Genomic DNA, 23,155 nt, shown 5'->3' on the forward strand with positions numbered 1-23,155 from the left:
GGTGGGTGTTTGGTGGGGTCGGTGGTGTTGGTGGGTGTCGGTGGTGTTTGGTGGGGGTTGGTGGTTTTGGTGTGCGTTGGTAGTGTTTGGTGGGTGTTGGTGGTGTTTGTGGGGTCGGTGTTTTGTTGGTTGGTTCTGATATGGGTTAAGTTAGATCGCCAGCACAAATTATATTGTCAGCTTTTGTTATAACCTTATATCGTCAGCTCTTGATCAGTATAACTTAACATTGTCAGCTCCTAGTCAGAGAACCTACTAATCATCATCTCTTTGTCAGCATAATATCATCATCATCATGTCAGCATAACCGACAGTGTTTACAGATCGTCAGCACCATGTCAGCATAACCTAATACCCACTGTTTACCTGCAGATCGTCAGCACCTTGTCAGTATAACCTTATATCGTCAGCACCATGTCAACATAACCTAAGACCCACTGTTTACCTGCAGATCGTCAGCACCATGTCAGCATAACCTAAGACTCACTGTTTACCTGCAGATCGTCAGCACCATGTCAGCATAACCTAAGACTCACTGTTTACCTGCAGATCGTCAGCACCATGTCAACATAACCTAAGACCCCACCGTTTACCTGCAGATCGTCAGCACCATGTCAACATAACCTAAGACCCACTGTTTACCTGCAGATCGTCAGCACCATGTCAGCATAACCTAAGACTCACTGTTTACCTGCAGATCGTCAGCACCATGTCAGCATAACCTAAGACTCACTGTTTACCTGCAGATCGTCAGCACCTGAGAACATCGAGTACAACAGGACTTTGTATCGCTCTGAAGGCCTCACCCATGAGCACCATCTTGGCCCGGAGGTCATGCACAAGTACGGTATCTCCAACAACGGCCCCTCGGAGATCTTGGAGACGGAGTTAGTCATCCTCTGGCCCACCAAGACACTGAATGGCGAGTCAGAAGGGGTTTATGTGTCATGTTGGTTTATGTGTCATGTTGGTTTATGTGTCACGTTGGTTTATATGTGTTGTTTTACGTGTGATGTTGGTTTATGTGTGATGTTTTATGTGTCATGTTGGTGTATGTATGATGTTGGTTTATGTTTCATGTATGTTTATGTGTTATGTATGTTTATGTATATGTTGATTGTTAGGTAGTTCAGTTTGGCACTTGTTAAAGAAATAAAACATTTAAGCGGAATTAAGTCAGCCAGTGTATTGTACTACCTTAGCAATCACCTGTATATAGACACCCCAGTTTAATTTACCTGATGATTAAACAACCTAACCTAACCCAACTCAACACAACGCTAACCCAACCCAACCCAACCCAACCCAACCCAACCCAACCCAACCCAACCCAACCCAACCCAACCCAAGTAACTCCAACCCAACCCAACCTAACCCAACCCAATCCCAAACCAACCCAACCCAACTCCAACCCAACCCAACCCAACTCCAACCCAACCCAACCCAACCCAACCCAACCCAACCCAACCCAACCCAACCCAACCCAACCCAACCCAACACTAATGTAACCTAAATTAAACTAACCTAACCCAGCCATTAACACATTATTCTTTTTTCCAGACAACTACCTGTTATATCTACTAGAACAGCCCCACGTCACTGGTCCCATCAAGTGCACCCATGTTCCCTCTGTCAACCCCCTCAATCTTGTGGTGAGTGTATCAAGGTGTTGGTGGAGATGAGGGGGGATTGGTGGAGATGAGGGGGCAGTTAGGAGGGGGGTGCCACTTGTAGGACAGTGATGTTAGCAGAGATGAGGGCGTTGCAGAATGGAGAGGGGGGGGGAGAGGTGGAGATGAGGGAGGTATTGATGGAGAAGAGGGGGGTGGGTAGTTGGGGGAGGGGGGTGTTACTGGTGAAGATGAGGGGAGGGTGTTGATGGAGGTGAGGGAGGTTAGGTGCAGTGAGTGAAAAACATTTGGAGAAATAACTCATATATGAATTAATGTTAATCGAAGTCATGAAATTAACTTAAGAAAATACAAAATGTTTATGTTTATTCCAAGTCAACATTATTTCTATACCTCTTCTCGTCCCCAGCTGACAGAAAAGGAGATGAACGTTGAACTATTGAAGCTTCGGGGTGAGAAGAAGGAGGTGCGGGGGTCTCAGACAAGGGAGAGCTACTCAGGAGGGGTGACGAGTTCAGGGGAAGGTGCTGTTACTGCTACTGGTGGGGGAGGAGGAGGAGAAGGGTCACTATACTATGAGGAATCATCAGGCTCAACATATTACTCTACTGATGGTGGCAACTCATCACACTCTTCCTCCTCTTCTTCTTCCTCATCATCTACATCATACACCCATTCCTCCTCTTCCTCTTCTTCTTCCTCCTCCTCAGGTAGAAAAAGATACAGTTCCTCTTCAGATTCCTCCAGTTATTCCTCGGGAGAAAATGATCTCGCCAAGAGAGATAAAAGACAGGCTGATGGACCAATCAACTGGGACACTGAGGTAAGCTGGACTGACATTGACCAGTCACTCTGTACCAGTTACCACAGTCAATCACTCAAAACTCACACAAAGATAACTAATAAGAACATTGATAATTCGGGTTTATGTGAATTTTTCTTTCGTTAAGATATTAAATAGTGTTTCTAGTGTATAAATTTGTCTCAAGTAAATATTCCTATACTGTATTAAATAAACATCAATATATATGGAGTCACCTTCTCTCTCTCTCACACACACACACACACACACACACACACACAATAGAGGATTCACTAAGCAGTATTATAGCGTGACTAAACCCATAGTACTGTAATACCCCTTTAGAAATCCTTACAGAACTCAACACTGATACTTTGTCCCTCGCATAAATAGAATGCAGAGTTTGTTCTTCTGAGTTCATCACCTGTTTAATTAATGTTCATAGGAAGCTGTTTGTAGTTCACAGTTAACCCCAAATTTATGATTATTATTTTATAGTTAACACAAGAGTTATAATTGTTATATTAGAGTTCAGAGTTAACACAAAAGTTATTATTATTTGTAAATCACAGTTAACACCAAAGTTATAAATTGGTTGTAGTTCACAGTTAACATGAGAGTTATGAATTGTTATTTTATAGTTCACAGTTAACAGAAAAATCATAATTGTTGTTTGTTTACATATATACAACTAGTCGACTGACTGTGGGCCAACAAAGTGCACGAGGATCCACTGTGTCGTCGGACCATTAGTGGAGAATGACATCTTCTACATATACGTCCGCTCGAGGCTCATGGTCTCCACCCTAGCTGAGGTAAGCTAAACTAACCTCTCTCTTGTGTTGTAGAAAAAGAAATACTTATAATTACCTGAGGTTGTAAGTTGTGAAAAGATAAACTTATAACCTATATATTGAAGGATTTTGACAAAGAAATTCATATTATAACTTCTGTGTGTTTTTTGAAGATTCTGTATATTTTGTAATATTTATCCATCAGATTTATTGCCTCTGTCCTGACAAATACAGCTACTGTATTTATGTGAACGAAGATCTATTTTGTAACTGTAATGCAGATGTATTTTTAATGGCTATTCCCCTAATTAAGTTTACCTGAGAGTTATTAATTTATTATATTCTGATTCATGGCAGAGTGCTAATATTGTTGTTTACCTGCCCCCTGGTGTGTGTGTGTGTGTGTGTGTGTGTGTGTGCGTGATAATAATAATTTACGGTTTATTGAAAAAGTTCTGCAGCCCGAAGGCTGAAAATATACTTTGAACATAAATGACTTCATTAGAGAAAGGTGAAGGAACATACAGTGAACATACAGATTAATGTAGGTGTTGAACAGCAAACACGTAGTGTAGTAACTCCCTCCCAGATGGTGTTATGAAGGACCTGACGTGGTGTAGTAACTCTCTCCCAGATGGCGTTATGAAGGACCTCACGTGGTGAAGTAATTCCCTCACAGATGGTGTTATGAGGGGCCTCAAGTGGTGTAGTAATTCCCTCACAGATGGTGTTATGAGGGGCCTCATGTGGTGTAGTAACTCCCTCACAGATGGTGTTAGGAGGGACCTCACGTGGTGTAGTAACTCCCTCCCAGATGGTGTTAAGAAGGACCTCACATGGTGTAGTAACTCCCTCCCAGATGGTGTTAGGAGGGACCTCACGTGGTGTAGTAACTCCCTTCCAGATGGTGTTATGAAGAACCTGATGTGGTGTAGTAATTCCCTCACAGATGGTGTTAGGAGGGACCTCACATGGTGTAGTAACTCCTCCCAGATGGTGTTAGGAGGGACCTCACGTGGTGTAGTAACTCCTCCCAGATGGTGTTAGGAGGGACCTCACGTGGTGTAGTAACTCCCTCGCCAGATGGTGTTATGAGAGAGACCTCACGTGGTGCAACTCCCTCCCAGATGGTGTTATGAAGGACCTCACGTGGTGTAGTAACTCCTCACAGATGGTGTTAGGAGGGACCTCACGTGGTGTAGTAACTCCCTCCCAGATGGTGTTAGGAGGGACCTCATGTGGTGAAGTAATTCCCTCACAGATGGTGTTATGAAGGACCTCACGTGGTGAAATAATTCCCTCACAGATGGTGTTATGAGGGGCCTGACATGGTGTAGTAATTCCCTCACAGATGGTGTTATGAGGGACCTCACGTGGTGTAGTAACTCCCTCACAGATGGTGTTATGAGGGGCATCACGTGGTGTAGTAATTCCCTCACAGATGGTTTTAGGAGGGGCTTGACTTGGTGTAATAATTCCCTTACAGATGGTGTTATATGCATGAGGTGTGGTCCCAGGCTTTCCTATCGTAGACGGATTAACACATCGCTGGTTGTTGTTGGGTCTCACGGGCAGTTATCACTGGGTACCTGTGACCTCACTGTATGACTCGGCTGTTATTGTTGAGTTGTTCTCACTGACTTAAGCACTGTTCACCACTGTTCACTTCTGTTCAACACTGGTTCCATTCCTTTCCTAAATGAAATTGTAACTTCTGGCGAGAACTTGTTGATATTCTGGTGGGGAGGAGGGGTTCATGGGAGGGAGTTGGTATGGGCCAACTTAACAGTTGACCTGGCTGCTCCCAGAGGAATGCCAGGTACGTCTTGACCCTTCGGTGGTCAAAGATGTTTGTGTGTGTGTGTGTGTGTGTGTGTGTGTGTGTGTGTGTGTGTGTGTGTGTGTGTGTGTGTGTGTATGTGTGTGTGTGTGAGCGTGTGTGTGTGTGTGTGTGTGTAAGCAATACAGTGGTTAATCTTAAGGTGAAATAAGTTTAATGGGGCTTATCTTCAGGTGATACTAGTCTTATTAACACTTACTGTACACACACACACACACACACACACACTATCAGGCAGAATTGACACATCAGTTTGACAATCCATCTTGATTTTCTTTTCCAGGACCCATTGGTACATCTCCTGGATGAGTATTACACATTATTACCTCCATAACAGAGCCATGATAACCCCTCTGTTATTACTGTTATTACTCATTACATATAGAGCCATGATAACCCCTCTGTTATCACTCATGAGGGATCAGCTAACTCGATTTCACTTTTCATCATAATTATATAATGTTATTGAGGTAAAATATTGTCATGGATATTTATAAAAGATCTCCTCTGTTTTATTTTGTTTTTGGTTATTATGATTTAGAGTACTGTAGTTGAGGAGTGTTTGATAAAGGTGTTTTTTTTTTTTTTTGTTTTTTAGCCATACCTGTTCAACCTGAGACCTCATGTAGAGATGGATAAATTAAGAGGTACCAGGTTGAATAACAGTGTTGCTGATCCACTCACTAATAATCAAGAACGTGATCCGGGAGAGAGCTTTTTTTACAACCCATTTAGTCATCAGTTGAGGCCAGAGCCCCCCGCCCCCTCTCTCAAGACTTCCTTTGTCATACTTGATACACTACAGGAACTTCATCTCCTTCCTGCTTATCATTGCCTGGCAGTATTTACCCCGTTTCCCCCTTACGAGACTTGATGTCAATCTTGGCTTTGTACAGCATTACACCATTCACTCTCAAGGTGGTTTAATCATCACAATATATTTTTTTGGATTATGAGTAAATTTCTATTCAATTAAGAGTTGAAATGACACCTGTTGGTTAATTAAAAGTTACTTAACATAGGTGTTATTTTCTTCATAAAAGCTATTGGGGATCACCAAAGCTCGGGGATAGTTCCTTAATTGAATTGTTTAATCATAGAACAACATATATTACTGTTGTTTATATACTAACATCTTTTTTTATTATGTTTTTGTTATGTTTTTATCGGTGATGGAATTATGTAGCAGATTAAGATGTGATTATTATTATTTTTTTAACCATTTTTTGTGATGTTTTTGGTGGTGTGTGAGTGAGGAGGAGGAGGAGCCTACACAGGATTACACTGTTTACTTCCCTCTATAGTACTGTATGGGTAGAGTTATAGTTTATTTACACCTGCACTCTCTCTCTCTCTCCTCACCTGGTTGTAGTGTTTGTAGTCGATGCTAATGACGTTAATCCACTTGTAGTCTTCCTCCCTGTTGTTGTATTATGGTTTGATAGGATGCACACCTTCACCCAGGGATAAACTGAGAGGAATGACTGCATGGTATAATTATTACTTCTGTGTTGATGTATTGTCTCAACAACTATATATACAGAGGTTGTCTAAGGGTGTATATATATCTCTCTCTCTCTCTCTCTCTCTCTCTCTCTCTCTCTCTCTCTCTCTCTCTCTCTCATATTGCATGATTGGATACTATACATTATCTCAAACTGTTAACTATAAGCAACTATTTCTCGAATCACTTTAGTATTTCATTTAACTTTGTGAAAGTTATGCATACAGTGCACTGTAATGGGGTTCAGTTTTTTTGTATACAGGGTACACTATAATGGGGTTCAGTTTTATGTATACACTATAATGAGGTTCAGTTTTATATACATCGTAGTAACGGGGTTGAATTTTAAACTATAACAGGGTTTAGTTTTATAAATACACAATAACGAGGTTCAGTTTTATTTATACACCAACGGGGTTCATTCTTATATATATACACTGTAATGGGGGTTTATTTTTATAAGTACATTATATAGGGGTTCAGTTTTATGTATACATTTGTAAAGGGGTTTAATTATCTGAGGGTTTTAAAGCCCCAGAGGCAGGTTAAGGTTCAGCTTAACTAAACCCAGCTCATGTGGTTCAAACACTGAGAAAACAATAACAGGAAGACGTTATTTCTCAGCATCTCTTATTGTCTTGTAATAAAGATGAACACAAAGAAAATTCACCCTTAAATTCAAGGATTTTTTTTTTTCATATAAATTTCACTACAATGAAAAGTAGATTATTTTTTTAAAACTATATTTGATCCATAAAATCTGGAAAAAAAAGTTGTTATATAGTAGAAAAGTATTTAAGTTAAGTAATAAATAACTAAGTAAAGTAATTAGAAAGTAAATTAAGAAGAAATTAATGTTTTGAGTTTGAGGGTGAGTAAATGTAATGTCAGATCCACTCTCACCTCAGCTATTCTACACCTCCAACCACAACCTTGCCAGATCAGAAGTACCCGGTAAATAGAGGTGTCATTTACATTATCTGCCATTTCTGTTTGTCTTAAGTTCTACCATGAGGCATTTAGGCTCAGATCTTTTGTTTGGTTTATCATAATGGGTTTAGTTATAGTGAACCTTAACACCACCCTGGGGGCTTTTGTCTAAAAATTTTCAGTAGTATAATTTGTCTTCTTAAAATGTAAAGTATTATATTTCAACTTTCATAACACATTCTCTTCCTAAATAGCAATGTTTAAAGTATTATATCCAACATCCATAACACATTATCTTCTTAAATACTGTACTGTAATAATGTAGAGTATCATGTAAAGTATTATATTTCAACATTCACAATGCCTGTTACTCCAAAACATAATATAAACTTGGTAGACAAAACCACCTTTTATTTTTGTCATTATTCTTTTTTACTCTTTGTTTAAATACATCACACAAAACATTTTAACACACTAATGTATTATTTTTTTATTCTTCATTGCCTTACTGTTGGATGGTTCCTGGTGTGTCCTCTCATCACTGCCTTCATCTGGGACTTCTGCAACCATCCGTCCATCACGCCTTCATGTGGACGCTGCTGACCTGACCATCTCATAACCCTGCTGGTATTCCTATGACCTGATACACCTCTGACACTCATTTGACCTCATGCCCTGCTGACCTATGACCTCATGCCCTGCTGACCTTTGACCTCATGCCCCACTGACCTTCATGACATCCAACAGTACCCATATGAAGACATCAGCATTACCAGTCGGATGGTGGCTAGGGTGAAGTCCTTACCTCATGGTGTCAACCCCGAGTACCTTGCCGTGAGTACCTTTCTTGAGTACCTTACTGTGAATATCTGTTGAGTACCTTGCTGTGAGTACCTTTCTTGAGTACATAATGAGTTCCTCTAGTACATTGAAGTAGAAAATGTTAATAGTAGTAGAAATTGTTAGTATTGTAGTTGTAGTAGCATCAACACCTTCAGACGGCCATCTCTACTCACACAGGTCCAGGCACATGATGTGATGACCCCAGTTTCCCCGGCCAAGTCCCTGGACGTGGCCCCACAAGTCCCCTGGTGGGTCATCGTCCTCGCCACCCTCGCCGGCATCCTCATCCTCCTTATCATCATCCTCATCCTCTGGAAGGTTAGTCATCAACCATCTTTTCTCCTCTATCATATACACCATATTTATTCCTCCTTGAACCTTGATGTAAAGTTAATTGGATGGGTCTTTATTAATTTTTAACTACCAACACCATAATAAATTAATGTATACGGGTATTTTTGTAATGATAAAGGTGATGGTTGGGAGTTTGTTACTGTTTTTAATGTAATAAAGAAATATACACTATTTAGAATTATTGAACTAATTTCATTTAAATTTTGGTATTTATAGTGTGTAATATTTGTGTACATTAATACAGAGATGATTGATGACAACATTGTATATTGATGTCAAAATAACTGAACAAGATTCGTTTATTGATGTTTTTACCTGAACGTTTCCTCCCCTTCCTTCCAGCTTGGTTTCTTCAAGCGGAGGCGACCAAAGTGTGCCTCTGCCTAAAAATTTTTCACTATTACAACCTCTTCTTCTGTTGCTCATTTCACAGTACGTTGTGTGTTGCATGCATGGAGTGTCCTGCAGTGTGCACCTCTTGCAACGCTTGCTTTGCACTTAATAGTATAGCAAACAAAAAAAGACACTGGAATTTGTATATAATTTTAGTTTATTTATTATTATTTTGTTTATTTAATTATGTTTTTCCCACGTGCAAGAGATGGTTCGTGTGAGGTAGAGCAGCAGTTTGTTTTTCTTTATACTTTTGAAATCTTTCGTATATTTAATTCTCTTTAAATATGATCTGCTTTCTGTTATGATTTTCTTTCTTTTTTTTTTTTTTTTTGCTTTTATATTTTATTTAATTAAGCCAAGGTCTCGGCCCTTCCCTACAGTGTGGCTACTTCAAGCGTCACCGTCCGGAACAACAGGCCAGGAATGGTGAAGACGCTCAGCCACTCAACCCAACCAGACCCAACAACCACAACGGTGTTAATGGCCACAACAACAACCCTTACAACCGTCCTTACTATCCTGGAGACGAAGCTTTATGATTCACTCTTATGGCAGTTGTAGAAAGTAAACGTGAAATTAAACAGAAAATCGCTACACTCTTATGTCAGTTGTAGAATAAAAAAAAATCGTGAAGTCAAACAGAAAATCGCTAGTTGAAAAATAAATATACATTTTTATTACATTGTATTATAAATGTTTTAGTTATACAGTGGTCCCTCGGTTAGCGAACACAATTCGTTCCAGAAGGTCGTTCGTTAACCGAAAATTTTGTTAACCGAAACCATTGTTTCAATGGGATTTTGGGTAATTGGTTCCAGCTCACCAAAAATTACGTAAACTAAAAATAAATGCAGTAAAGTACACTTACTTTGAGGTGTGCATGTAGAAGATTCCTGGTTGATGATGATGGGAGTTAGAAGTGGGGGTGGAGGAGAAGGGAGAAGAGAAGGCATTGGGGTGGAAAAGAAGACACCCCATGCTTCATGTCGCCATTTCACCCATAAAATTTTAGTTCACTTGGTGTAATTCAAGATTATTTTCTTCAAATCAACACTACACTGTATAATATATTGTCAATATGTAAAATAAACTTCAGAATGACCAATAATTGTACTGTAAAAACGTAAAAATAGTTTATGTTCAAGAGAGTCTCAAGCAAGATGCTTCCTCCACTGAGCTGGGACACACTGTCGCCACTTCGGGTGAGTCAAGTGGCTGTTTGGCGTGCTAAAAACTAGTTCCCTGTACTTCAATTATGTTAAATAATTGTTAAAATGACTAAAAATTTTAATATCAGACTTGGAAAATTATTGAATAGTACAACCTTCTTGATATTTACTCAAATGGAAACGAGTTTAAGCCCTAGAACCGATTACTGTATTGGCGGACTAATAGTACAGTTGATGAGCAGCCGAAAGCAGGCGAAAACATGTTGGGAAAAATTTGTAAGGAATTCATTAACCGAAATGTTTTCGTTAACCGAAGTGAAGATTCTTATGGAAGGTAATTCGTTAACCAAAATATCGTTAACCGAGGCGTTCGTAAACCGAGGAACCACTGTACTTGGAGTGATAAGTAGTCATCATGCTTAACAATTGATGAGTGAACTGGTAAATCATACATACGAGTATATATATAATTCCAGTATGATTATAGGCGTTATAACTACATGTGATCAAATTATAACTTACAAGAGGTTATATTAGGAGGTTCAAAGACATTACCGGACTGCTATATTAGAAGAAGTCATATTAGGTGGTTCAAAAATGCTGCTATATTAAAAGAGGTCTTATTAGGGGACTGAAGTTGCCATGACGCTGTTTTTAGAACCTTTACTTGTACTTGTGTGAAGCTGCTTATGGGGTCTGACAGCAAGTGAAAACACCAACTTTGGATCTAAGAACTTAACAAAATTTTCAGGAGTGATGGTGAAATATATGTCTCCAAAACACCTAAATTTTTGTTTAGATGTTGGAGTTAAAAATTGGCACAGTATTTGTTTTATTTTTTAAAGGGGGACTTATAAACATCTCCTCACACATACACAAACAGGTTCCCAAAAAACAAAATCATGTCAACTTTAAAACCCTAAGCATTTTTTACCTTATTGATAATGATGGTGTCATTCTTGAACGACTTTAGCTTAAACCATCATCCTAAAAGGGTTATAACTTACAGGTATACCTTAAACCATCATCCTGAAAGGGTTATAACTTACAGGTATACATTAAACCATCATCCTAAAAGGGTTATAGCTCGAACCATTGCCCTATAAGAGTTATAACTTAAACCATCGCCCTCTGAGAGTTAATAATCAAACCATCATCCTCAAAGGGTTATATATTATACAGTACTCGGGATCTGAGGTAAATTTGAAGATGTACGGCGTGAGTACTGACAGTCTCTCGTGTGTGTAAGTTGAGCCAGGAAGTTGGCCATATAGACGCCTAACATTCTCAGATGTAATATTATGCTAACTTTTGATAATTAACCTTGACATTTTTGGAGTCCAGATCTCATTTAATTTCTGATAGTGACGTGCCAAACATAAGTATGACAAATCTTTAACATAGATATTTTTTTTAATTGAGATTAACATTTATACTGAAATACTCACCTTTTGAGATTAACATAATACTTCGTGATACTTATACTTTGAGATTAAGACATGTTTACGATACTCACGTAATCTTTAATTAATGTCTCGTTTTGATATTACATAATTCGCTGTGATTGTTTATATTTAACTATAGTAGACAGTTAAAGAATCTCATACTTTATGTCTGCATATTATGAATACTCTCGTCTTGCTGCATAATATATTAATCAGTTCATTTTGTTTTTGTTCGTCTCATGTTCTCGCGTGTTCTGGCACTGGGCAACATTGGCCTTTGTCATGTCGGTCCAAACACTGAATCTCTGAGAAAAAAAAAAGATATTGAATGTTGTCCCTTTTTTTTATAATAACAAAAAAGGTTTGTTTATATAATGTTTTGTAATGGGTGTATGAAAGTTACGTTCCTGCCAAAGATTGAGGATTTAACGCTAATTGTGAACATTAATATGAATCACAGCGCCAGATACACACTATGTTGAGTATTGCCTAAATGATTGAATCTCTTCCCTCCCTTGGTTAACATCAGGTCCTTAGCCAGATGGGGTCTAAAGAGCCTGATGGATTAACCAGCTCTTATGAAACAATTTGCATATGTGAAGTGGTATAGTTAGTTGTTGAACATAGACTGTATGTACTTTGTAGCTAGACTGAGTGAGGTTATCAGTTATCTTCAGTACAATTCAATCTGGTTCATCCATTAGGAACACAATTTAACACAAACAACTTTTGATATATATGTCTTGCCTCATTTTTGTCACACTCACCTTAAATTAACCTGGCTATGGCTCTGAATGTAGGGAAATAATGTCCTGAATCATGTTTATGTTCAGGAGTGGAGAAATGTCTGTTAGGAGGAGCCCTGTGTAGTGTATGACGGAGGGCTAAATGATGTTACTTAACTAGAAGAGAGAGGCCTGTTGCTTCTTCCTCATTATATGTTAAAAAGAAATGTCTCCAAATGCTTTTCATTCAGGGATTTAGAAGTCTTATCCCATGTTATTTTATGATCTTGTATTAAAAAAGTTATAAATATTGGGCTGACTCCATGATCAGTCTGTTAGATCTTATTATGGCAGGATTGAGGGGGTAGGGATGTGTACACTTAAGCCCCCTACCACCACCCTACCCCCTCCTCCATCTGTCCCCACTAGATTTACCTTTGATATTATACCTGAAACACACAAACCCTTAATCACTACATGAGTGATGACTTTTTACAGAATCTCACTTTACTACATTTCTATATAACAGTAGTCAATTTATTACTAATATTAGACGTCATCTGTGTTTTATACCCGTGTGTGTGTGTGTGTGTGTGTGTGTGTGAGAGAAGACTATATATGGAAGACTTTGTGTGTACAGTATTGCATCTGTATCATACTAGGAAATGACACTACATGTTTTAACTTGGCTAAAATGTCCTTTTTTAAATACGAGAGCATAATAACATGTCTAGCGTACCAGGGTGATGGAAGTCAACTGTAGTGGTGTGGGAGTATGTGAGTTTAAATGAGATATCTATAAATCAAATTACTGTACTATCATTAAGAATGTTATTGAGCTGTAATATATCTCGCTAACATCGTACTGTACGATCATGTTGTAGATGTTGACATGGATGGATATATTTGGACCTCTGTTTACACCATATAGCAAGAGTGATGGTAGCCCCTTCCTTTCTGGTTCTGAGGCCAGTATGTTATGTTATTCAGCTACTGTAATGACCATGCTATTGATTTATCATTATTATTATTATTATTATTATTATTATTATTATTATTATTATTATTATTATTATTATTATTATTATTATTTGTGATTATTATTATTGTTGTGATTATTATTAGACATAAATTAAGACAGGATTAATTAAAGATTTCATTGTTGTACCAGATACTGTATTACATTCTATACTGTATTATGACTAAAATACAGTAGACTTGATTACCTGCAGAAGTTGACAGTAAACCTCTGGCAGATATGTTAAGATAATTTTGTTGATGATTAATGGCCTGTTGTGCATAGTTAACAAGACAGAAAACTAAAATACAGTTATTGTTTGTTAAATATGTGATGAATATAATAGTAATACTAGAAATGTGTTCATTATGTACATTAAACACAACTGATGTCAAGGTAATACTAGAGATGTGTTCATTATGTACATTAAACACAAACTGACGTCAAGGTAATACTAGAGATGTGTTCATTATGTGGTAATGCCATAACCAATGTGTTTGTTGTAATTTCTCATCTTCACAAACATCTACACCTGACATCTTGGCTCACATATAGACAGGTGCGTACATTGTAATTACTGGCTAACATCGCATTTCCTCTCACCTAAACACATCACAACATAAATATCAGAGCACTTTTACCCTTAACACATCATAACACAACACAGTATTTTCACACTTAAACACATCACAACACAAATAACACAACATTTTCACACATAAACACATCACAACACAAATAACACAACATTTTCACACATCACAACACAAATAACACAACATTTTCACACATAAACACATCACAACACAAATAACACAACATTTTCACACATAAACACATCACAACACAAATAACACACCTTCAGTCTTACCAACAAGCACAAGACAGATCTTATTAAGGTTAAAACATCACAAAGGTTGAATAAAAATTAATCATTTAACATTACATATAAAATCTATTCTGAACTGTTACTATTTGATGATAATTAATTGAAAGGGCAAAATTATGTTGGGAGACGACTTTTTGTATTTATTTATGAATTTAGGTAATTGATAATCTTGTTTTCTGTTGTTTATAAGAGTAAAGAAGAAAAATATTGTGGAAGTGATTTATTACAAGGGATAGGTGCGTGTCCAAATACAGTGCATATCCTCATCAAGTGCATTTCTAGGTACATGATAGAATAGGTGCGTGTCCGATTTAGTACGTATTACAATATTGAAGAGTGGATTTTTTTTTATTTGGTGCGTGTCCTGATATGCGTGTCTTAGTATTGTGCGTATCTCTGTATGGTAGACTATGTAAATTGTGGTAGGATAGATTTTGAGTATGTCCTGGTATATCTAGACATGGAATGTATCCTAGTAGAGTTAGACATGGTACGTGTCCTAGTATAGTTAGACATGGTATGTGTCCTAGTATAGTTAGACATGGTACGTGTCCTAGTAGAGTTAGACATGGTACGTGTCCTAGTATAGTTAGACAAGGTATGTGTCCTAGTATAGTTAGACATGGTACGTGTCCTAGTATAGTTAGACATGGTACGTGTCCTAGTATAGTTAGACATGGTACATGTCCTAGTATAGTTAGACAAGGTATGTGTCCTAGTATAGTTAGACATGGTACGTGTCCTAGTATAGCTAAACATGGTACACGTCCTGATATAACTAGACATGGTATGTTTCCTAATATAGGTAGCCATAGTGTGTGTCCTGGTATAGTTAGACAGTGTGTCCTGGTATTGATAGGAATGTATCCTGGTATAAGTAGTCATAATACGTGTCCTGGTATAGGTAGGTACATATCCTGGTATAGTTAGACATGGTACTTGTCCTGGTATAGGTAGGTATGTATCCTGGTATAGTTAGACATGGTACTTGTCCTGGTATAGTTAGACATGGTATTTGTCCTGGTATAGTTAGACATGGTACTTGTCCTGGTATAGGCAGGTGCATATCCTGGTATAGTTAGACATGGTACTTGTCCTGGTATATGACTGTCACTCGCCCTGGTACAGCTAGATGGTGTTCAGGTGGACACAAGTGGTGCTACCGTTAATAACTCTCTCTACTAACGTGCTCTCTCTCTCTCTCTCTCTCTCTCTCTCAGTGTGGGAGCTGGTCGTTTTGCTCGTCTCATCCTAAAGTTGTCGTCCTTGAGGGGGTCGTGAAGAAGGAACTAAGTCATTCCTGTTGACCTCTCTCTTGATGTCATGGGTGGGTTGTGGGTCGTCTGGGAGGGACTGAGTCGTTCTTGTTCCCCCCCCCCCCTCTTGTCGTGAAGTAAGGACCGAGTCGTTGTAGTCGTCCTTCTACCATTCTCACATTGTCGTCACTCAATGGTGTTAGAAACAGATAGTGTGTGTTTCTCTCTCTCTTGTAAATAGTTCTAACTTGTTGTGGTGAGGCTGTTGGTCCCTGTGCATGTATATATGTGAATATTTGTACAATGTTTTATGTAATTTATTTATGTTAACAATAAAAGTCTGACAGTCAGTGTGGTTATTTTTATTTCTTATCCAAAATTTTATTGGTCTGTGTGTGTGAAGTACTTTACCTGGCCAATGATAGAGATTACCTGAATATTTGACACTCCATTTTATTTCACCCGATGATTACCCACTGTAAGGTTAACCTAACCTAACCCCATCTGACCTAATGCAAGATATAACAACCTAACCCAACCTTACCTAACTTAACACAAACCTAACCTAACCCCCAGGTCGCGTTAGGGTGTTTAATAATAAGATAAATTAAGATGGGGTTTCTAATCTTCAGGTGTTTCGAAGTTTGACAGAAATAAAGGAAAAATACAGGTAAATGTCTAGAATAGGTGAGACAGACAGAGACTCTCCCAGAACTGTATCTTTCAGTAGGGTGGCAGACAAAGCCCTCCTCCCACAACTTCTTGACACTAATTGAAGAAACTTGTACGACTTGGTGACGTCTTATCAACTTTATACACTGAGAAAGGACCTGCCTGGAGTTCTGTCTCTTGTATTGTAAGCTGGATATTTTAACGACTGCAGGATAGCGACACAGGGCGCCCTCAATCCTGTCATCCTCCCTTCCTCGTACACAAAGAAACTCCTCACAAATACCATCCTCAGGTGACAAATTCAGGGGCGGATGAAGGGGTAGGGGTCCTGAGGGTTCGAACCCCCACTTTTCATCAGAAAATTCCAATACTTTTTCTTTAGTGCATTATTGTATTTGGACGTTTTTGTAGAGTAAACAGTAATTACTATTGACTTCAGAATATCTCTTAATACAAAGTGCACATGGCCTCAAAATGCCCATGACATTGGTCAGTTTAAAAATAATTCTGGGGCCTTACAGCGCCCCCAAAACCCCCCAGCTGGGAGGGCTGTTAGCCATGTTCCCCACCCACAACTTCGTGGACCCCGTGTTGATATTGCTGGATCCGCCCCTGGAATTTATCTCTTTTAGAAAGTCGAGTGTGGAGTTAACATATAAGTATAGTGTTAAGAAACTATCACGAACAGAGCAAGCTTCGAAACATGTTACTTTCAAGGTGAAATGAATCAAATTAAACCTGCAATGGCTTGAATAAATTAAACTTGAAGTGTCGTTAAGTATTTTGGTAGAAACGTTCGTGCTGACCGTAATTCCTGGGTGTTAATTTATGAAGACAAAAAATATACAGTACTGTTATTTAAACTTCCGTGATTTTTATAAATTAGACTTGATTTGCATACGAGTACGTTATTTACGTTATAGAATAAAGACTGTAGTGGATACCTCCCCTACAAACGCTGTTTGTCGCTGAGTAGCCGACCCCGCGAATTCCACAGTGTATGCCTCGTGGTCTAGGTCAACCAGCGCCGCCTTACATGACGGAGGTCAACTACTAAGCCACGCCTACCCCCGCTATTTAAGACCTGACCTCGTGGTGACCTCCCTCTTTTCTACCCACACCAACCAGCCAGCAACACCTCCTCCTCCGCCTGCCTGGCGGTCCTCGCTCCCGCCGGCAAGCATGGCGACCCACAAGCTGTCCTCTGGGCGTCCTCACCAACCAGCTCTCTCTACATCACGCTTGTAACCATGCTGCCTTCCCAGCACCAAGCTGCATTGTACATCCAATACAACATGTATACAGAGAGCACATTGTGAGTTTCCTTTCTCCATCCATCCTGAGTGTGAACCCAAACATCCCGTACCCCACAAGACAACATATCGCACAAGTAAATTATTTCTAATATTGATTGAGATTTTAAAATTTTGTCTATAAATATCGACCATTATCCCCTCACCCCGGCACACATCACTACTTTTAAAAGGTGTATAGTTTTATAAATAATTAACAACAAGAATAAATGAATGTAATTTTAAGTATTTGAATAATATATATTTATTATAACTGTATTCTTATTTTACTTAAATTTCCATTCTATAAAAAATAAATAGGTTATTCATATTTCATAACTACTGTACCAGTCTGAGCCCTGAGTGTCGTCTGCCTCCCAAGTGACAGCCATGTCTGGAAGTCTCATATGTTTTAACAATTTATAAGTGTTTACGTGAGTATATTAACATGGAAGTGCACGAATAAATTATATCAAAGTATGTTATCATAACTTAACTATAAAGGAACCCCCGAAAATGTTTAATAGTGCTCATACTGGTAAAAAAAAAATCTTTACCTTACAAGTCAGCCATCTTGGTAACATTGCTTCTGGTTGCTTGAAGACTGTGTATTTCATCCCCACGTTAATATTAAGGTGAGAGGGGAGACTACTGGGGAATAATTAAGGCCCAGAAGACGCCTTCACATGAATAAGATGGCAGATGAGGGGCCCCCGCTGGTCAAGGTTAGTACTTGTCACCATCCGTGTTTTAAGATGTCAACTAATATCTTCTCTAGGTAACATTTTAGAAGTAATGATTTACGACTTATCTGCCGATGATTTTTCATAGAAAACGAATTTATAAATGCCGCAATTTTACTGTTTTATTATAGTAGACACCGTCGTAATCATGGCAATTGTGTTAAAAAATGGTTACTTCTAAATTAAACCTAACCTAACCTAACCTTCGTTGATGAGGAAAACAAACTGCAGAAGCGTTGTTAAAGATCTTACCAACTTAGCCAAAGAAACATACACAACTTCCTAGCCACGAGTGCGATATTTTTTATTACGTTAAGTAGGTTGGTTAGGTCATATTTTTACCAGTTAATTTGTCTTTGGTCAATAAGTTGTTAACACCAACCACGGCTCACCAGTTGAGCAATGTATTTTTTCCGTTGGTATAAACAATTTTAAGACACTTCTTCCATGAGGTTTTACTCACAATTGACTTAATACTGGGGGATCCAGGGGGGCGGAGCCACTTGGTTAGAAGATTAGGCAATTTAAGGTAATTTGCGATGGAAACCTCATATTAGAAAATTGAATAAGAATTGCTAATACCGTCGGAAAAACACATTTCTCAACTCAGAGAGACGTAGTTGGTTGAAACTACTAATTGACCTAGTCTTTCTGGTGGTTAGTCTGTTCTTTGTTACTTGTTGTGACCTTAATTGTCCAGTGTAGTACAGGAGGAAACCTGCCGTGTTTGGTAGTGTCATACAGGACAACACCCGTTTCTCTGACCCGGGGACTGGACGGAAGACATGGTAGTGTGAGTCAAGGTGTTGTCACTGTACCGGAGAGAAATAAATCAAGACGGCGGTTTCACAACACTTTTAAGTCATTTTTCTTGTATTAATTTACCTTGGATTATTCTTCTGAGCACGTCGTCACACTGCCATTCGTCCAAATGTAAACAAACATCAGATGTATGTACAAATATTCGCCAAAAAATAATAAACTTATAATTTATTGAAAACGTGGTACTGAATATTTTTTTAAGTTATCTTTAAATATTTTACATGGCTCGACATTTTGCTACATAACTATCCTCAGTATTCAGTAGCGGTGTGGATCTCTACTTGATCACGGAAATTGGTACAAACAAGCCAAGCAGGCGGAAACGATTCATCTGAGTGATACGCTTTGAGAAAGATGAAAATCGTGAAAAAAAAGGGAGAGTTTTGGATTAACCATTTGTATTCGCTGACCACTTCGTCTTTCAACAATTTCAGCCAGTTGACGCAAACAGTGGTAATGTGACGCCGCGTTTAAAACTTTCATCGGATGTGTTAAGTTTTAATTCACAAAATACAAACCAGGTGGACGAGGAATAATATAAAATAATGATGGAAATGCTCATACATATTCACCACCATCTTGTCAACACGGCCGCGGGGTTCAACCAGTAATAGATGATGAAAAGAATGAGACCGGTCGTTATGCTTTTTTTTTTTTAAGGGGATCAGGCCACCCGGGCACAGGTCACTGACCCACATCGGGGCCTGGGGGCGAAAATGTAATAATAATAATAATTCATAGTAAATAAAATATATAATAACAAATAAAATAATATAATGATAAAAATAATAATAATAATAAAGAACCACAAAGAAAAAAATCAATGGTGAGAAACAATATATGTATGTTGTGTTGTCAAAGTAAGAGAAATAATTGAAACCCTGCAATTGTGTGTAAATGAAGCAGAAAGTCAGATCAGTAACCTGGAACTTGGTCACGATTTTCGTAATGCCACATAGCAGCAGGGTCTACCATTAGTCAACACATTAAACTTCCAATATCTTCCCAGGCGATAGTACCTCCCTGTTTGATAGCTGCCTACTACCCATTCCATCCCCCTACCCTAACAATCAGGAACTACCCTCAGGTCCTTGTGGTTTTGAGATGAATGGAAGTTTGTGAATAGAAACTTGCAGGCTAGGGTGTTTCTTTAGTCACTTTGTGTAGGAAGAGGCAAGCAAGTCACATCTGTCGGGTCATTTGGTTTACACTTTACAGAACATAAGATAACGAAAGAATACGGTAATGTACGTAATATTATAACATGAAAGTGTCTAGATGGGTTCACCTGAAGATTGCCTCCGCGTTTATTTCACTTGATTAAACCACTATTTACGCGCGCTTACCTAACCACCTGAACATTTTCTCCACGCTTCTTTCACTTGATGATTAAACCATTAATGCCAATCTAACCTAACGCCAATCTAACCTAACCTGACATTAACCTAACCTAACATAACACTTAACCTAACACTTTAGCCTATCAAAAACTAACCGAATTCGAACCGAACTTAACCTAACCTCCCCCACTTGTAGCGTTAGGGTGTTTAATCTTCAGGTGAAATAAGCTGGGTTTGGGAGCAAAAATTTACGTGATGCCTGTACAGTATTCACTTTATTGTACTAAGTTTCACCGAAATGAACAGGGCACCGATAATAGTAGTGTTCAGTGCTCATGTTTCTGCTCCACACACACACTATTACTACTTTGTTGTCACTCGGAATTGAGTATGACGATCATCCAGCTATGAGACAATGATATGAGTTATGAAGGATTTCACATTCTTTGGTGAGTTCTGAGGTGACTAGAGAGACCGATAAGGGACCGGCAGGGTTGTCCACAGATGTTGCATGTAAGTAGGGCTACATCTAGTGCGGGTGGGGCGGCGGCGGCGGCAGCGTCTTTCCGGCGTTGGCGCTCGTCTGCCTCGGTATGCAGTCGGGCTAACTCGAAAGTATTGACACCTCGTGTGGTGCTCCTCCAAGCGTTACGGTGTGGAGTAATCAACTCCCAGGTGAGGGGGTCGAATTGGCATTTTTTCGGGTTTGTCTTAAAACTATACTTATACCTTTTCAGTTGCCCGCCGGCGTTACGTTTACAATTCGTTAGGTGACTGTAAAGTAACGTAGTTATTCATGGATAGTGGTAGCCTCGATGCTCCTACATTTGGTGTCAGTGAGAATACTGGCATTTGTTCCCATGTCTTCCCAGCAAACTCGGAGGATGGAAGTAGACTACGTTGGTGAAAGTTTCCAAGTGTCTTGAGGGGCCTCCAGTATGTGACCCATGTCTCACTGCCATAGAGCATGGTAGGGAGGACCACTGCTCGATATATGTGCAACTTTGTAGATAATTTCAGCTCACTACTGCTGAAGATACGGGCACGGAGTCTGCCAAAGGCTTGAGATGCACATCTGATCCAATGTTGAATCTCTTCATCGATGTCCGCGCATTCCCGGGGGGAGGTAAAACTCTCAGTGGAACCAATCAGCCATTTGTACTGTAGCTATAGACGAGTGGCTGGGCTTATGGGTCAGCTTAATGTGGAAATACTGTACTATAGTCAGTTTAGTGGTCATGGGAAGATGTCAGCCTGAGCAACTTGTGTCTCCCATCCACATCTTGTTGACTCATTTGGTGAAAATTCTAAGAAATCAACAAAGGATACTGAGCTATTTGTGATCAAGCTGTATGAGCCAATCTCACAGTGCAACATCTGTAAATGAACTTCGAGCTGAAATGTTTCATCGTGTGAACAACCCAGAGAAACTTCCCCTAACAAACGATTCTTTAGAACTACACTTGAGACAATGTCAACACCAAGTTGCTATCTGGAAAAATTCAGTAACTGCCAAGACAAATATTACAAACTCGGAAGAATCTGGGTGGGAAATGGGTCCAGGCAACACTTTAGTGCCCACACTGATGCATTTAGAGCCAGTACCAACAATTTGCACAGAGTTGTTAACATGTGGTTGTAAGACTGCAAAATGCACCTCAGAAATATGCACATCAATAAAATACCAGTTACCATGCTCTCTTGCCTGTGGGTGTAGAAGAGACTAACAATTCATGTAATCCATCTTTCTCTGGCAGTGAAGAAGAGTTTTCAGGTGATGACTGACTGACGTCAAGGAATGTCCTCATGATAGACAACTTGCCCACATGACTTTAATGCTTTGTTTATAAATCTAAGGAGGCGGAGAAGGATAAATAGTATGATCACCATCAGTAACACAATGGCTCAAAAAGATCACTTAGCTTGGCTGTCTGTGTTGGGAGTGATGCTGTAAGGTGTCATAAAGATGTTATGAATTTATGACCAGCTAAAAATAATCCAGAAAATACCGATGAATACTGATAGCTGCCCGCCATACTCTAGTAATTATGGGGCACAAAATTTTGCAAGACTATCTCTGTTAACACTGATACTTGGCACTTAAGTTTTGTACTGTGTTTTGGTGCCTAATCATGCAACATTTTGATACATACAGTATGTAGTGTACCTGAATGCAACATTGATATGAATATTACAACAATTGCCGTGACAACTTTTGTTTTATTATTTAGATTTTGAAGCCGTGTAAATCCATTATGACCAATGCCATTTTCAGAATGACTTGATTTTATTATCACCTGCTTTGTTTATAACATTTAGTTGTGTACAATAATATATGTTATGAAATAATTTCATTGCTGAGAAGGTCCCGAAATTCGTCTTAATTATGTGTTTTGATCAAGATATGCACACACTTAGGAAACTACAACTGGCCTGGAAGGGTCCACTGGTGTCCAGACAATGCAAAAAATAAGGTTGTAGTTTTATGCCTTATGCCCCAAACTAACCTTGCTTATGGCCAGGGGATCTTCGTCCTCCTCATTTTTATTTTCCATAAACTTGGCTAACGTTGACCCTTGAGAAGTGGCCAGTGCCTGAGCTGCATTGGGGTATTTCTCATTACTAGATGGTTTTGCCCTTCTTCGGTACCTGACTCGTTTACTGGGGACGAATTCTTTACGGAGGAGGCT

General features: G+C 39.0%; 1 protein-coding gene and 1 long non-coding RNA gene across 4 annotated transcripts; both read left to right on the top strand.

The window, feature by feature from the left end:
- Positions 1 to 746: 746 nt before the first annotated feature.
- LOC121865054 (integrin alpha-PS2-like) lies at positions 747 to 9,657 on the top strand (the record flags this gene model as incomplete). 3 transcript variants are annotated; one of them, XM_042364386.1, is given in 9 exon segments in its annotated part: positions 747 to 922; positions 1,561 to 1,652; positions 2,041 to 2,454; positions 3,129 to 3,248; positions 5,351 to 5,359; positions 8,249 to 8,335; positions 8,522 to 8,662; positions 9,041 to 9,130; positions 9,475 to 9,657. In XM_042364386.1, coding segments are annotated over 8 exon segments (1,084 nt in total), but the record flags the coding sequence as incomplete, so codon positions are not given.
- Positions 9,658 to 10,153: 496 nt separating this feature from the next.
- On the top strand, positions 10,154 to 15,946 carry LOC121865055. Its single transcript, XR_006088713.1, has 2 exons — positions 10,154 to 11,272; positions 11,315 to 15,946. It is a non-coding gene; the product is annotated as an uncharacterized LOC121865055 (long non-coding RNA).
- Positions 15,947 to 23,155: the final 7,209 nt, after the last annotated feature.

Source organism: Homarus americanus, unplaced genomic scaffold (assembly GCF_018991925.1).
Source record: "Homarus americanus isolate GMGI-L3 unplaced genomic scaffold, GMGI_Hamer_2.0 scaffold2539, whole genome shotgun sequence".
Lineage (NCBI taxonomy): Eukaryota > Metazoa > Arthropoda > Malacostraca > Decapoda > Nephropidae > Homarus > Homarus americanus.